This window comes from Pelecanus crispus, chromosome 12, assembly GCF_030463565.1.
Source record: "Pelecanus crispus isolate bPelCri1 chromosome 12, bPelCri1.pri, whole genome shotgun sequence".
Lineage (NCBI taxonomy): Eukaryota > Metazoa > Chordata > Aves > Pelecaniformes > Pelecanidae > Pelecanus > Pelecanus crispus.
In genome coordinates this window covers 8,767,645-8,782,675 of record NC_134654.1, presented here as the reverse complement: position 1 = coordinate 8,782,675, position 15,031 = coordinate 8,767,645, and the positions used below count along the sequence as shown (strand labels likewise).

Below are 15,031 nucleotides of genomic sequence, written 5' to 3'. Positions count from 1 at the left end.
AACCACTGACAGAAAAAAAAAAAAAAGGATGGGAAAAAACTCACAAAATTGGTATGTTCATCTTTTATAAAAACAGGAGCATTAAATAACTAATCTAATTTCAATTGTTTTATTGGTTCTCTTCTGATGACCACATGGCTTCACATACTGAATGTTTAGCCCTTTGTCTTGCACACAAAAGCATTATGAAATAACTTGGTGCATCATCACAGGAGAAGCTCATCTCTTTCCTCTTAGTCTTTCTCCTCACCATGGGTGATAACATAACAGAGGTTCTTGTAGTCAAGATTACCAGAGACATCTGGAGGGAAAGCAGCAAACATCTGGTTGATCTGCCAAGCACAGAGGAGATAAGTGTTACAAACGTAGGACTGTGAAACAGCAACATGTACTGTTTTTCATTTTCAACCCAGTTAAGCCTTCTGCCTTGATCCATTAACCACTATGGAAAATTTTTCCTTAGCTTCGGGAAAATTCAAACAGGAATTAGGACAGAGCTAGTTAATACAGTCCTGCTATAACCCCAGCAAGTTCCCTGTCGAAAAGAGCTCTCCCAAAATCCAGGTAAGCCCTGGCCAAATAATGTCTACAGTCTGCACTCCAGTCTGTTCTTGCCACGAACCAACTCCACTCAATCTCCTCTTCTGAAAATAAAGTCCCTCTAAATTCCTCACAGCCAGCAGAATCCGTGTTCAGTCTCACACAAACCACAAAGTCAGTACCTCATTTCAGAACTCATTTCAGATTTCAGACAAAATAACTCTCACAGAAATGGAAACCAGATCACAGTCCCCACCCAAACCCACTTGAACTCTAGTAAATTCATTGCCCAGCTCACTATAGGAAAGAACAGCAAGAGATAGGCCACGCTTACATTTGGATGGAAGTCCAAAGAATCTGTTTGACTTTGATTTAGCCATGGAGCTATTCAAAAGAGAAGCTTTGAATTGTTTCTAATTGCTAGAGCTGGCATCAGCCTTCTCTCAGTCTGGATTTGAGCTGAATTCATGCATTTAAAGAGGGGCAAATACTTATTGCTGAATAGTAGCTGGAGATAGATTCCTATTTTGAATAAAGCAGAAGGTCCTTACCTCTTCTTGACTGAACCGGTCTGCCTGTGTCATAAGCATTTCTTTGATGCTGTTGAAATAAAATGAAATAACCTGATTAAAGGGTGATAATGGCACATGACAATTCAGATGGCAAGATCCCTCCTGAAGTCGCATGAAAGAAAATCTGTGTGACCGCATAAATTAGAGCTGTTAATCCCTACATGATATTGTAAGAGATTTTCTGTGGGCACCCATCAGTGTCAATGCCTCGCTCTGCCAACTTATTTTGCTTCTGTGACATTTTATAGAGGTTTAAAATTGTTTAAGGTTATTACTCTAATTGAAATACAGCAATTTTTTATGCTTATCTTAACCTAAAATGGTAGGTTTTCTCACTTGCTGTTTAAAGTTTGGATCACTTAACAAAATCGAAAGAGAGAATATTTTCTGTAAAATCTGAGGATGAAAGGAACAGAGCATGAAATGAGAAAGAGGACTTGAAAGAGAACTCCAACAGCTATTCCGAATCATCATCTGAGAATCCCTTTATTTGCATGCAGTCATTCCCAGAGGAGACTGTGAAACTGCATGAGACCTGTTGTATTTCACGGTACAATGTCTTGATCTGGAGTTACAGCACTGTAACAAGGAGCTTATCCCACACACAATCTGCATCTTATGCAATTAGATCAAAGAGAATATTTTTGGGACAGACCCTCAGCTGATTTACCCTCTGTTTGCAAACCCATTGTGGGAAGTCACATGTGGAGCATGTAATTTTTTTACCTAAGTTTATAGGTGAACAGAAAAGCCAGGAAGAATAATTACTGTTTCTAGTCTAACCCCTTTAGATAAAATGTCTTATATTTCACCCAGTTGCTCAAGTGCTGAGGGCACTACATGCACAATATGCTAGAATGTCCACCAGTATGAACTCAGTTATATCACATAAACATCCCTTTCACTTGCACTAATAATTTCCCCTTCCTGTAGAAGAATTCCTATATTAATCTCAAAGAGTTTGCATTCACACTGAAGAGGCAGAGTTGTCTCCTTTTGTTACTACCAAAGGTGTTTATACATTTTCAGCATTTTCTCTAGATCAGTAAAACAGACTATAAACCTGTGATAACAGATGAGCAGTCTGTTGTACAAAACCAAAAGCTTAAACAAGTATAGAAATCTGTTTGTAGACTTGGAAAAAGTCTGCTTTTTTGAAGAATTTGTTGGGGGGGAGTGAGAGTAATAGCTTTTCTGGAAACAGCCCTTTCTGCTTTTTAAAGTGAATGTTTAAAAGTAACTATTCATAATAGAAATCATGCCTGCACAGGAACACTTCCATATGAGCAAAATTCACCTACTGTGGACGCAGATGTTCAGGCAAAATAGTAAAGCTTCCCTTTCTGCTCCCATACACCATGCATCTCGAGTGAAAAAAGTCACACAGATACAAGTGTAGTTTTGATGGCAAAGCTACAACTGTATTTCCTCATATCTCTGACACATACATTTTTTTCTAGTAAAAGGCTACAACAAAGACATATCCCAATTTGCATAAGAGGCATATACACTTCTGAATCTCTTGTTGATGTGAAGTGCTCATTTGGAAGGACAGAAAGGGAAAACTGAAAAAAAGAAGTTTCTGGGTAATGAATAAGGATCTCACCCACAAGGACAAGAGTGAAAATATCCATGCAAGTTTTGGGAAATACTCTGAAGTCACAGACAGAGCTTAAGCTGTTGTATGTATTTTTCCTGCATTACTTTACCATTCTCTTTACTTAGCAAAATCTTTCTTCATCTCTTTCTCTCATATTGCTGTTTCTGTTTTGTTATCCTGGACATTTGTTATGTGACTGCGTTTTTTGAGGTGGAATTCTCAAATGATCAGTGGGTGCAGGAGCAGAGAGATCACTCTCATCAGCATAAATTGATTATTGGATATATGTGCACTGGGGCAAACAGCATTAGCAAATGTATATAGGAAGTGTGATACAGGAAGGAGCTTGGTGAATAGAAGGAAGCACTTACAGCAATTTTGTCAGAAGTCACAAATAAACTTCATCACAAACAGAACTGAATTTAAAAGAGTACTATGTGTCTTCTATTCACATGCTTAAAGTATTTAGGGGAAAAGAAAAGATCAAATATCTAATTATAATCTTCTGATGCACAGCCTGGTAGGCTCTGGCACACTTATAAGGAAGAAGGACTGAGTTAAGGATCTATGCACATTTTCCATTATTTATTTTATAGAGAAATGAACACTCACAATTTCCAAAGCTACGGATTATGCACTTTTTTCTTTGTGTATCTTGTTTTCTTTTTTAAAGGCTATTTGCTTCTCAAAAAAAAAAAAAAAAAGAAAAAAAAAGAAATCAAAGTCTTCTGGGCAAAAAAGAATATCCGTTTGCCTTGATGTAGGAGTCTAAATACTATCTATTGTCCTGGCTGACAGCAGTTCCTTCTACAGTTACAAATACTTTGTTGCATTCTTATATTTTCAAAACCTTTTTAAAAATTATCTGTGAAATCTCTGGGACATTTTGGTTTTCTACTGGGTTTGCCCTTTCTACAGTGCTGTCTTGGAGAAAAACAGGTGTGTTGAAAGGAGCAGTGCTCTACAACTATGATGAGAAACATCACTAGCTCAGCCAAACTAATCTCCAAAGGTCCAGTATGCATGTAGACTCCCTGGATCCATTTTCATCTGGTACAAATCTGAAAAGTTTTGTTGGCATCAGCATTAGACGCAGTTGATGTTGGCCTGACTCACTTTGTCCAATGAATGGCATTTAGGACTGAATCATCTAACCTTTCCAAACGCTATGCCAGTTTACACCAGCCGAGAATCTGACCTAAAGCATTTTCTGTTTTTGACATCATGCTATAGGAAGGATTTTATGTGTGGTATAACGATGCAGACAAACAAAATCTGTCACTGAATTTGGAAGTAAGTTACAAACCCCTGGAACTTCTGGAAAGGTTAGAAGACTCTATCCCAGCTACCATCAGATGGACTAAGTGAGTCATTTCCAGACTAGAGGTGAAAACACGCAGAGGGAAGAGACATAAAAATCCCCAGAAGGATGTTAACTCCATGAACATAAAAAGAAGTTCTGATTAAAAGGTCAACATGGCTGGTTTTGGAGAGAAACATTCCACGATTTTTTAATATGGAGAAGTATTATTTATTAACATTAACTGTCATATTGAAAGGGCTGTATGAGCCAACATAAAAATTATTTCAAAACCTTCAAATGTCTAAATTTTGGAAGCATATGAATAGAAGTTAAACCTCAAAGACATTCATGGAATTGATTTAATGGTTTGTTCTGTAATGATCAACGTTACCCTCGGGTCTAATAAGTAAACATTATGCTCTGTTGTGGTGATGAACTAAAACAATTGTCTAATGTTAGCAGTGCAGTGGGGGTGGGGACAAGGTTGACCTTTTCCATCAAGGAAAAATAAAAGTATTTCTCTCTCATCTTCATTTTGGAGTATGATACTGCATTCCTAATTTTCTCCAAACTCCAAGTGGCTTCCAGCATCCAAGGAATGTAGAACTGGACACAGGGTGGCAAGCTGCAGATTTTGTGTGCAGTATATTGTTACAGATAGTGGTGGGAAATATAACATTTCATGGGTTTTGTATTATCAGAAGGTTGTATTTCATGGTTGTGATTTTGCTACTATGTGATCTGGCCTATTTGGCAACAGGCTACATTTTATTCTGATTGTTTGAGTCACTTCTGATGTGTTTCTCTGACTGTTTGGATAATTTTAACCCCAAAACAATCAGGATGACTGTTAACCATCTGTTCCTTCTGATTGTTTGCTACATCCACTTGCTGTGTTTTAATTAATTCGGAAGTTCTTTAATGAAAACACTGTCTCTTTGCTTTTATTTTGCATAGTGCATACCATAATAGGACTCTGATACCCACTGGGTTACTGTCATAGAAAAGCATATTAGTAATGGAAAGAAATATTGTACATGAATTTTGTATTTTCAACTTTCATGAGACATCGATAATTGCAGATAATGTCATGGAAAACTCCACTTTAGAGGTTCAGGTAAGAGGTTTAGTTTTCATTTACCTTATCACAACATTGGCAGAATTAATTGATGCAAATACAGTTTTGTAACTCATGGTTCTCTAATAAATTTCCTATACATACTATGCTTTATAAAATCTACCTGAAATGGCTGCTGCAGTAGAAGTATAGACTCCAAATTCACCAAGGAATTTAAACATATGCCTAAATCTAGGCATTTCACTGGAGCCATAGATCAGGCCTCCTCATCCACTGCCCTGATTTGATATCATTTATCTCATTTACCTGAAGGTCTACTGACACCATTCTGACAGTGCAATGAGGATTTACTTTTGTGCAATTAGCAGTTGCAAGTCCTTTTACCTTGCTTTGTTGGTGTAACAGGTTATGAATACAAATCAGGTTCTGACTCCTTATTTTTAAAATAGCCATATTGACAATAATTGCCATATTATTAATAGTATGATTTGGTTTGGCTCCCACCATATCTACTGGAATTTTACAGCAAATTATTGTCTAGAAGTAGAAGGCTCAAACAGTAAACATGTAACAAGGAAAATGTCCTCACTAGAACTATGTCCGAGAGTTAATTAAATTGATCACTTTTTTTAAAAGGGGACTAGCTTTCCCATTTAGGCAAGCACTCTGAGAGTTAGGCACCAGACATTCATTTTAATTTTACATATGGCGTTAATCTACAAAGAGTCATGTGTTGATTTATATCCAGACCTTCAAAAAAGGCTATCTAATGGTCTACATGTGATTATATTTCCGTTGCCTCTTGCAATGTCTGAAGACAGTAACATCTCTTTTTGGTATAGAAATACGTTCATACAATAGTTCAGTCTTTTAACTCTGGCTTAAAAAGCTAAATGTTTCTCTGCCTGGCAGTTCCTCTGTCTCTTAAAATACTGTGAAAAATGTAGCTTTTAAGCAGTTCTTTAAACTTGTGCTATTGTTGTTGTTGTTGTTGTTGTTGTTGTTATTATTATTATTATTATTTTAAAAGGATTTGAGATAAACTTACTAGTCTGCCTTTATGTGGCCTTTTCCTTCTGGGTCGAAAATCTTAAAAGCGTTCAGAATGGTTTCTTCTGGGTCCGTGCCTGAAATTAATGAAATACAATTTAGAAGCCTGGATGTATTTCTATAGCTGCTGAATACTTGCTAAGTAATTGCATTCACTTGAAAACAGTGCAAAATGGAGAATTCTGCAGTTGCAGGTTTGAAGACAAAGGTTCCTTAAGTCGGCAGCATTTGTCATGTCAGATAAACAATAGAGGTGAATAGTTCAACGCTCAGAAGCTTAAAAATAATAACTCATATCTATTCTATGTCTGCAGGAGAGAAAACTTCCAGGAACTGGTCTCCAATATCAGTACCCAGAGGATTAGTGGCTTTCAGAAATGAAAATATAACAAACTCTTTCCCTCACTGGCTTCCTTTAATCTTGTACTATATGTTCCTTGTAAAAACACTTTTTGATGTTACTTGTTCTTCACTATATAAAGAGGTTATTTCCCTCACTAAAGGAAATGGAGCTCATCATAAAATCAGAATGCCAATGGAATGCAATGGAAACAGGGTGATCAATGTAAAATGGTGATCCGCGCTTATGTTCTGTAGTGCATTTCCACTTAAGTATCTCTTCACTAAGTGTTACTTATAGAAGCAGGATGGTTTAAAGCTCTAGACTATGGCTCCAAGATTTTGCTTCTGCTCTTAGCTGGGCCACAGACTTTTGGTATTACTTTAATTTCCCTGTTCCTCTGTTCTCAGCGGTAAAATGATAGTAATAGTCTTCCTTTTCTTCCATCCTTTATCTGTCCCATCTATTTAGACTGGAAAAAATTTGGGTCAGGGACTAGCTTTCACAGTGCCTTAATCTTGGCTGAGGTTTCTGACTATTCTGTAATACTGCAGATTTTCAGTGCACTCACAGTCAGTTTCAAGCCACACCAAAGGATATGCTATATACTCTTTTTCTGACTATTCCCCAGTATTTCAAAATATTACAGTAGTACGTATTAAACAAATCATTATTTATAACTGTAGGAAACCAAATTGACAAGCAGATAGACTGACCCATGGACAAATGAAGTTACTTGGGATGCTGAAATGTTGAAAGTGTGATTAAAAAAAGAATTGCATTTCAAAGTTTGGCAGAGAGAGAACCAGAATAGAACCCAGTCAAGGTTCCCTGCTCTAATGACTACATACACTCCTGATGCCTTCTTAGTTTTCTTTGTTTAAACAGTTTCACAAGGATTAGAAGTAGTATCTTAGTGGATATAATAATGAATAAACCTAAGGGTATATGGTCTCCTTCTTGTCACGTGTATTTTTTTGCCAAGCTGTAGGTAATATATTCAAACTGCAATGAATATATGATCAATACAAAGACCATTGGTATTTAATGAGTGTTTTGATTGTCCCATGAACAGAAACATCTTCCAGCTCTGAGGAAAGGTCTGCATTTTAAGTAGTCACCACTGTGTGGGGGATTTTTTTTCCTTACTGTGTTTTACATTTTCTACTCTGTTATATCCTTGGACTTTGGCTTTGAAGAGAAGCGATGCAGCAGGCATTCTTTATTGATTAGCTGGTAAATAAAGTGGTTTCTTTGATGTGCGGCATCTCTGTTTTCTGTACAAATTGTATTATTCTGACTCCCTGTAGAAACAGCTCCATGTGGTTGGCATTAACATAAACCGAGTTTTGTTAGCTGTTCATCTGGCATCATAATCTCAATATACAAAGCTAAAGCTCATCCTCAAAATCCCAGCTTCCCCTTTATGACAGAAATCAATTATAGCACAACAAATTTTACTTAGAAAGCACCTTTCACCAAATTCTCTGAGTGGTACTTAACTAATAAAGAGTGTTGCAAAATTGCCATATCCACTTCCTCTAGCCCTTTCTCCCTTTCTAATTGCACTACAAAGGCTCTTCATCCCAATTAGTTTTGATTGGGAATGTGCAGTCTTTTGGCTCTGCTTCCTTTGCATGACAAACCCAACCAGAAGGGCATGACAAGCACAGCTGTGATTTTCCCTTCACCAAATGGAAATTAAAAAAAACCCTCCTCCTCTGCTAGTAGCCAACAGGAAACCTGCAGACAAGAGGGGTACACTTTACCATTCACCTTCCTGTGCTGGCTCTGGTTTTAGGCCACATAGTTGGCAGGGCCAGACTCTTTGCCAGCTCTAGCAATCGTAAGAGGCAACAGGGAAGGGGGCAAAGGAAGAAGAGCTCATTTCCATGCTCTGTGTGATCATAAGCATCACAAATAGACAGGAATGGGTAGCAGGGCACCCCACAAGAAATAGTAACATAACCCAGAAGGAAGATTATGCAGAAGGGCACTACCTACTCTGCAAGATGACATCTGGAACATAAAGGTGGAGGTACCACTGTGATCAAGACAGATCGATGTCTGGGTAATAAAATCCCCTCCTCAGAGTCAGTGTACAGCCTCCTCCATCACCTCTTATGCTTCCCAGATATGCTGTGCTCCTTAGCAATAGTGTGTTTCTTTGAGGACTAGCTACATTAATTCTCTCTTTCAGACCTCTCTACTTTCTATTCCAAGCATAGAAAGCCCTTCACTGAAATTGTGCTCAGCAATATAAAGTCAGAGTCCAGCAGCAATACAATACACATTTTTAAGAAGATGGGATCAGATTTTTCCATTTTTCTGTTCATTAGTTATTTTAACAAACTTCTGGAATGTGCTTGGCTAAGGCAAACCTTGCTTTGAAGATCAAGGCTTTCACCTACCTCTAATGCATCTAGGAAGACGACTAGAGGTTTCTCTTGGCCTCACAATCCCTCTCTTGCAGTTTCTAGTCATTAACAGTATAAGAGATGTGACTAAATTACTAGCTCCCACAACAAATTTAGTACCCACATTTTCTGAACTCCCTGCAGTGATCCCTATGTATTCTGTGGCAATGGGCAGAATCTCTCTCCCTTATCATTGTAAATCCACTGAGATTAAATTACTTCAATTTATTCACTCCATTAAGAGTTATTCATTGAAATCTTCATCCAATGGCAAAACGACTATTGACCTCAAGTGAAACCAAGGCTGGGCCTACTGGGTTGCAACTAATACAGAAAATGAGGAAAGGCCATGTTGCTCCTTCATGCCCTGTAACTGCAAGAATGATGCAGAGGTCATGTCTGCATAATGAGCCAAAGGAGTGCAGAAAGTTTTTTTGTAGAAATGCTGAAAATACTTTTAAACCAACTAACACTGGGAGTGATACCACTGTAGCATGAGCAACAGGAACCTACTGACGGCAAATAACACATCTGCACTGTGCTCTAGGCTGCCATGATTTCATTACTTTCTGGACCTCAACTTACCACTTTCATGTTAGCTTATGTAAACTGAAATCACATCTTTGAATTGTCTTCTGGACCGTCCCTTAGCCTTTTCATACTTCAGCTGTCTGCAAAAATGGAGATCACTCCTTGCCTTTAAGCATTGTTCTGTGGATACATTATTATAATTTGCAAGGTGCTGAGATATTTCAGTGCTGAGGATCTTTGACAGATACCTCTCCAACGCCCCAAAGGTACTTACCTTTCAGCTTTTCCCCAAACATAGTAAGGAAGACAGTGAAGTTAATAGGACCTGGCGCCTCCTTCACCATGTCTTCAAGCTCTTCATTCTTGACATTCAGACGACCTGCAGCAGAGATCATTTTTCATAATAAATCACAAATTGTGTTTCAAAAATGATTCCCATTCATCTCCTCCCACTGGGGAGCTCAGGGCTCTGTGCAACTTTGCTAATAACATGGTAGAACACAACTCCAGAATACCCTAGTGTAAAACAAATTGACAGAGCTGGCTCTAAGATCAAAGGGTGACTGAAGGAGTAAGAAGGATAAATAATAGGGATGTGGCCAGCAGTGGACGAAAGATGGGGCATTTCCAAATAAATTGTTTTTCTTTTTTGTTTTTTTTTACCCCAGGTGAAATACAGGCCCCACTGATATTAATATAGCAGAGTTCAAAGTGACTGAAGTGAATCCAAGGTCTCAGTCTTTGCCCTCCTGTATGTTGAGATGCCTTTCTGAGTAGAGGGCAGAGGGATGAGTTGAGTAGTCATATCCCTTCCCCATCCTTGTGCAGTCCTATCCCTTCCCCATCCTCTTACAGTCCCATTGATGAGAATTTAGACCCTGGCAACCCTACTCAAAATGAGCGGTAATTTGCTGTGACTGAACTTTATAGGCATTGAAGGGCTTCGCTGAACAGGAAAGATACCAGAACTTGGCCTTAAGAAATAAATATTTCAGGGTAACAGTAGCTACAGGCCAAAGTTTGCAAACCTCATTGTCACAATAAAGAGTTCAGGAGCTTCTGCTCTTTGCACTGACTCTGCTGGCGTCTGATTCCACCCCAGGGAGCACTAAAGATTCTTATCAAACTCTTTTTAATAAGATCCAGATGGCAAAAACCCAAATGCCTACATTACTGTTCAAGCCTCCAATGTTGCAACAAGGATACAACTCCAGGTTTGGGATCATGAACATTTTGATTTTTCCTTTCCTTGGGAAGATTTTCTTTAATCTGCTTGATATTATCAGGATTGTTATGCATGTGGAATGGACAATACCTAATCTCATAACAGGCACATTCCACCCCGCATAAATGCACAACAGCACAGAACCTCACATGAAGTCTTCCTACTTTTGTGTGGGCAGAGGGGCAGCTAGCTAGTCCATGACAACATTAATTGGTAGATATTGCATGGCTCCTAGATGAAAAAGGTGCAGCCTGTGAAGCCTGGATTCAGAGGCAAATCAGAAATGCCTGGCATGGACCCCTGCTTGGGTGGGCTTTTTGTGAAATAGTTGCAGGGGAGGGATCAGTGCCTTTGGAGAGTTGCCAGCTGCACAGCTCTGTTGCACCCGCCAGTGAGTCCCAGAGAGACCTTCATTTCACTTCTGAAAGAGGCGGCTCAGGAGACTTTCCAGCTGGAGCTATGTACTAAGATAGCAAATACCATAAGATAAAGGTGGAAGATCAAACTGAGCAGGTTTCCTTTTGCCTCCTGTGTATCTCATTACTTCCCCCAGTGTAATTCTAATACAAACTTTTCTTACGTGCTTGAAATTTAAGCTGCATTTCTTTTAAGTATTTAATTATTACTACCAGTTTACCTAGTGCAGCAAATGTGTCTCTCAAGTCTGCTTTGTCAATAAAGCCGTCCCTGTTCTGATCCATGATGGTAAAAGCCTGTTGGAAGAAAAAGGAAAATTAATTGCCATTGCGATGTTACACTGGACAGTGCTACAATCACAGATACCAGTTCAGGGGGGTATTATATTCATGCTGTAAAGAGGAATATTTAACTTCCTTTGATTCATCCATATCATGCCACATCGTTGCACTTTCCTCACTTTCAACACATTACTGTATCTTGGCAAGGGGCTTAATTAAACCCACCCAAACTTCTTCTTACTAAATTAATGCTCAGTGCAGTGTGTAGCTGGGCTGAAGCCAATGCTGGCGGCTCCAGCCATTCAGGCCTTAACCCATAAAAGTTGGAATTAGGGAGGCTTTAGTTAGGGAGGATTTATTCAGTGGTTACTCTGTGTGTTTTGTACCTTTCCCATACCTCCTTCCTTTGTGCAGCTATCATATTCTGTAGAACATGTAATTACTGTAGATCAAGCTAAAGTCAATTTCTTCTGGGCCTCAGAATGATCCTTTGTAAAGAGATAGCTGAATCTATCAGCTACATTACGAAGAAATGTAGCTTTCTTTGTATTATTTATTCAAAGTTAGTTTCCCTCTCTAATAAATTGTATCCTTCAGACTGTACTCTGTGCTCTGACTGACCTTGATGTGTTGACCTTAAATAATTCTTGTCAGGCAAAATTTAACTTTTGCTAGAAAAAAACCAGTTATTTTTCTGTTTTCAGCCAGAATTGATGTTCTCTAACCATTATTTACCAAGCCAGCTAACTGCCTATCTATCTATTTACCTATTTACATGTCTGTCTATTCACTGCCATCACACTTAATGTTTCATTGATTTTGAAGGATTTTAATGACTTGAAATTCCCCTGATCATACTGTGGGGAATATTAGCAGAACCAGGCATGTCTCTGAAGCTGGTTATCTGTCTGACATGCACATCAATATGAGGGTATATCTTTACAATGACCAGGAATTATTCTTACTTCAGTATTATTATGAAAGACAATGTTCTCCTGAGAATACAGCTAGTCCATTGCAGCTACAGTAACTTGCAAAGTTTTAAAGTCTACTGCTCTACAGGGTGCACTTCTTTCCATGATCGTATTATATCAACATATCTTCATGTAGTTTTACCTCCAGTTTCTTACAAAGCCCCACTGCTCACATTCCAGTTTGCCCATGTGATTACTTGCAGCATGCATGTTCATAACCCTTAATTTACCTGCCAAACCATCACCTAATAAAAAATTAAGCCCAACTCTTTAGAATTGCTTTCCGTCCTTTTGGGGGGGCTTGCTTTAAATGGTGATCCCCACAATTTGGAAGCAAAACAGAAGAAAATATGAAGAGCAAAGCAGAGCCCAGCAAGCTCATAGAAGATGGGAAGAGCCTTAGGTATGTATTGTAATGGGTGAACTTAAAATAACGTAATAACAGCAATGCTGAAACATTTTCTGGTGAGCTGGTTGAAATCTCTAGATAAAAACGTTCTCATCAAACCCAGCTTTTCAGAAATACTTGTCCCAGGTATGCAGTTTTTGGACACAACGTGGTCTTGGTTTTCACTGGACCTCTCCACTGCCTTATGCTTCTGCCATTATTCTGCCACCATCCTCCCAGAAATGCTCCTAGTATGATCTTATTTAGAGTAGATCAAATACAGCATTCTGACCAATTCTTTTTTTTGTTGGTACATGTTCAAACAATAGTCTTTGGAGAAAATAAAATTGGAAGTTCATAAGATATGGAGAAAAGGTGGGAGAAGAGTGTTAAACGTGTTCCGATTAAGTGTGGGGAAAAGGTTAATGGTTTCAATCCATTTACCTGGGCCATATTCACAGTCCTTTGCATGGCTTTTTAGCCTCATTCACCACTGAGCTTTACTGGTGCGAATCCTCATGAAAAGTAAAGTTGAAAGCCACATGTACAAAATGAAACAGTAGCTATTTATCATATTGGAAATCGCTTTGGAGATGTAAGTTAGCAAAAAATGGGGAAAAAATAAATAATTTTAAATTATAAACCAGTGCAAAATGTGATGGCTTCACAGACATTCTAGAATGTCCACTCAGAAAAAGAGCATAAACTCATCAAACAAATTATCTGTCTTTAACATGCTTCAGCTTTTATGCCAGCCCATTAGATTTACCTCTTCACAGGTAACTGGTCAAAGAATCTACAGTGCATGGTAATACCAAATTCTATGGGAGCTAAAAGATGCTTACTTAGTTAATCTCAACATGTTGTTTTGTTTTATTGGCATTTATGGAGAAAGTCGGCTGAGGGCTTCTTGGTATTTTTGTCTCTAGTTTGTGGGCAGTATTAGAAGGGCACAGAAGAATATTTTCTATTGCTATTGTGGAACAGTCCGCTAATTAAAGCCCTGGTTCCACAAGGCATCTCTATTCAGGATAATACTTGAGCACATAAGACTATTCTTATTTAAAATACCACTTAACTTTAAACATGTGCTCAAGTGTTTTCCTGAATCGGGGCTAAAGTGGATGAGATGAAAATTTTCTTTTATTTTGGGGCGGGGGCTTGGGAGCTTTTCCAGTAAGTCTAGAGCTTGAAACAGGAGAGAGGGAGGGAGGGACAGAAAGAAGGAAAGACAGAATGAAAGAAAGAATGAAGGAAAGAACAAACAAACACACAAGGAAAATGATATACCAGCCAAAACCACAGAGATGATTCAGAAAACAACTGTGTGTTCTATTAAAGCAGATGGAGAATTGAATAAGGATTACAAACAAAACCTATGTTATTCATTAGCAATGACAGGAGACTATAGAGAACAGCAGAATAGTGACCAACCTCTTTGAACTCCTGGATCTGGGTTTGTTCAAACATAGAGAATACATTGGAACCACCTTCTACCTTCTTCTTTGCCTTTTTTGGAGCCTATAATACAAATAAGATCAAATATATATTACTTTGTCTGTTAAGTACCCATGAAAACAAATTCCATCTTTAACAGAAGGTAAAATATATACAGTCAAGTAGTACAAGAGGATTGTGTTTTGTTATGACAAGGTTTTTAATTCAATCGTGTATATATATACACACATATATATATATAAAAGGGATAAAAAATGCTGCTTTAGTAACAGATCTCACTGAGACTTTTTGCCACTCCCTTGCTCTGGCCTGGAACCTGGCAGCTCAGATAAACAAGGACAGCTTGTCACTGTGCTGCCTTAAAAAAGATGAGGGACCCAAAGTGTGACTCTGAATATCACAGCTGGTCCACTGCTTGTTTCCCCAAGGAACTGCCTGTTCCTTGTGTAGAGTCACCTATGCCAGACCATTTCATGCAGGAGACTACTCACCCTTCTGCACTGGCTTTTCAGAGCTCTGCACTACAGGAGGAGGGATGTAAGTCTGTCTCACTTGGAGATGTAAGCTAAAATTCCCAACCTGCTCTTCTCAAGAAATACAGGCAGTTCAGGTAAGTGACTACAGGTACTCCTTCCCAGTTCCCATGCAGGGACAAGCAGCCAGACTCAAAATGAGGCCCTGCATGAAGATTCAGTTCAGGAACTACAGAGGGAAATTGTATCATTTCCTACTCATGTAGAAATGTTTAGAAGTCTGCTCTGTCTGGACCAACACTGACTGAACAGACTCTTTCTATGTGGAACACCTTCTACACTTGGAGGACAGTCTATATTCTTGCACTAACCTGTGACACTACA

At 38.6% G+C, this 15,031-nt stretch overlaps 1 protein-coding gene across 1 annotated transcript; it reads right to left on the bottom strand.

The window, feature by feature from the left end:
* Positions 1-233: 233 nt before the first annotated feature.
* Positions 234-14,186, bottom strand: MYL10 (myosin light chain 10). Its single transcript, XM_009478825.2, has 6 exons — positions 14,151-14,186; positions 11,294-11,369; positions 9,706-9,810; positions 6,142-6,220; positions 1,092-1,140; positions 234-332 (listed from the first exon to the last, which is right to left on the bottom strand). Exons 1-6 carry the CDS (start codon positions 14,184-14,186, stop codon positions 234-236), a joined length of 444 nt encoding a protein of 147 aa, XP_009477100.2.
* Positions 14,187-15,031: the final 845 nt, after the last annotated feature.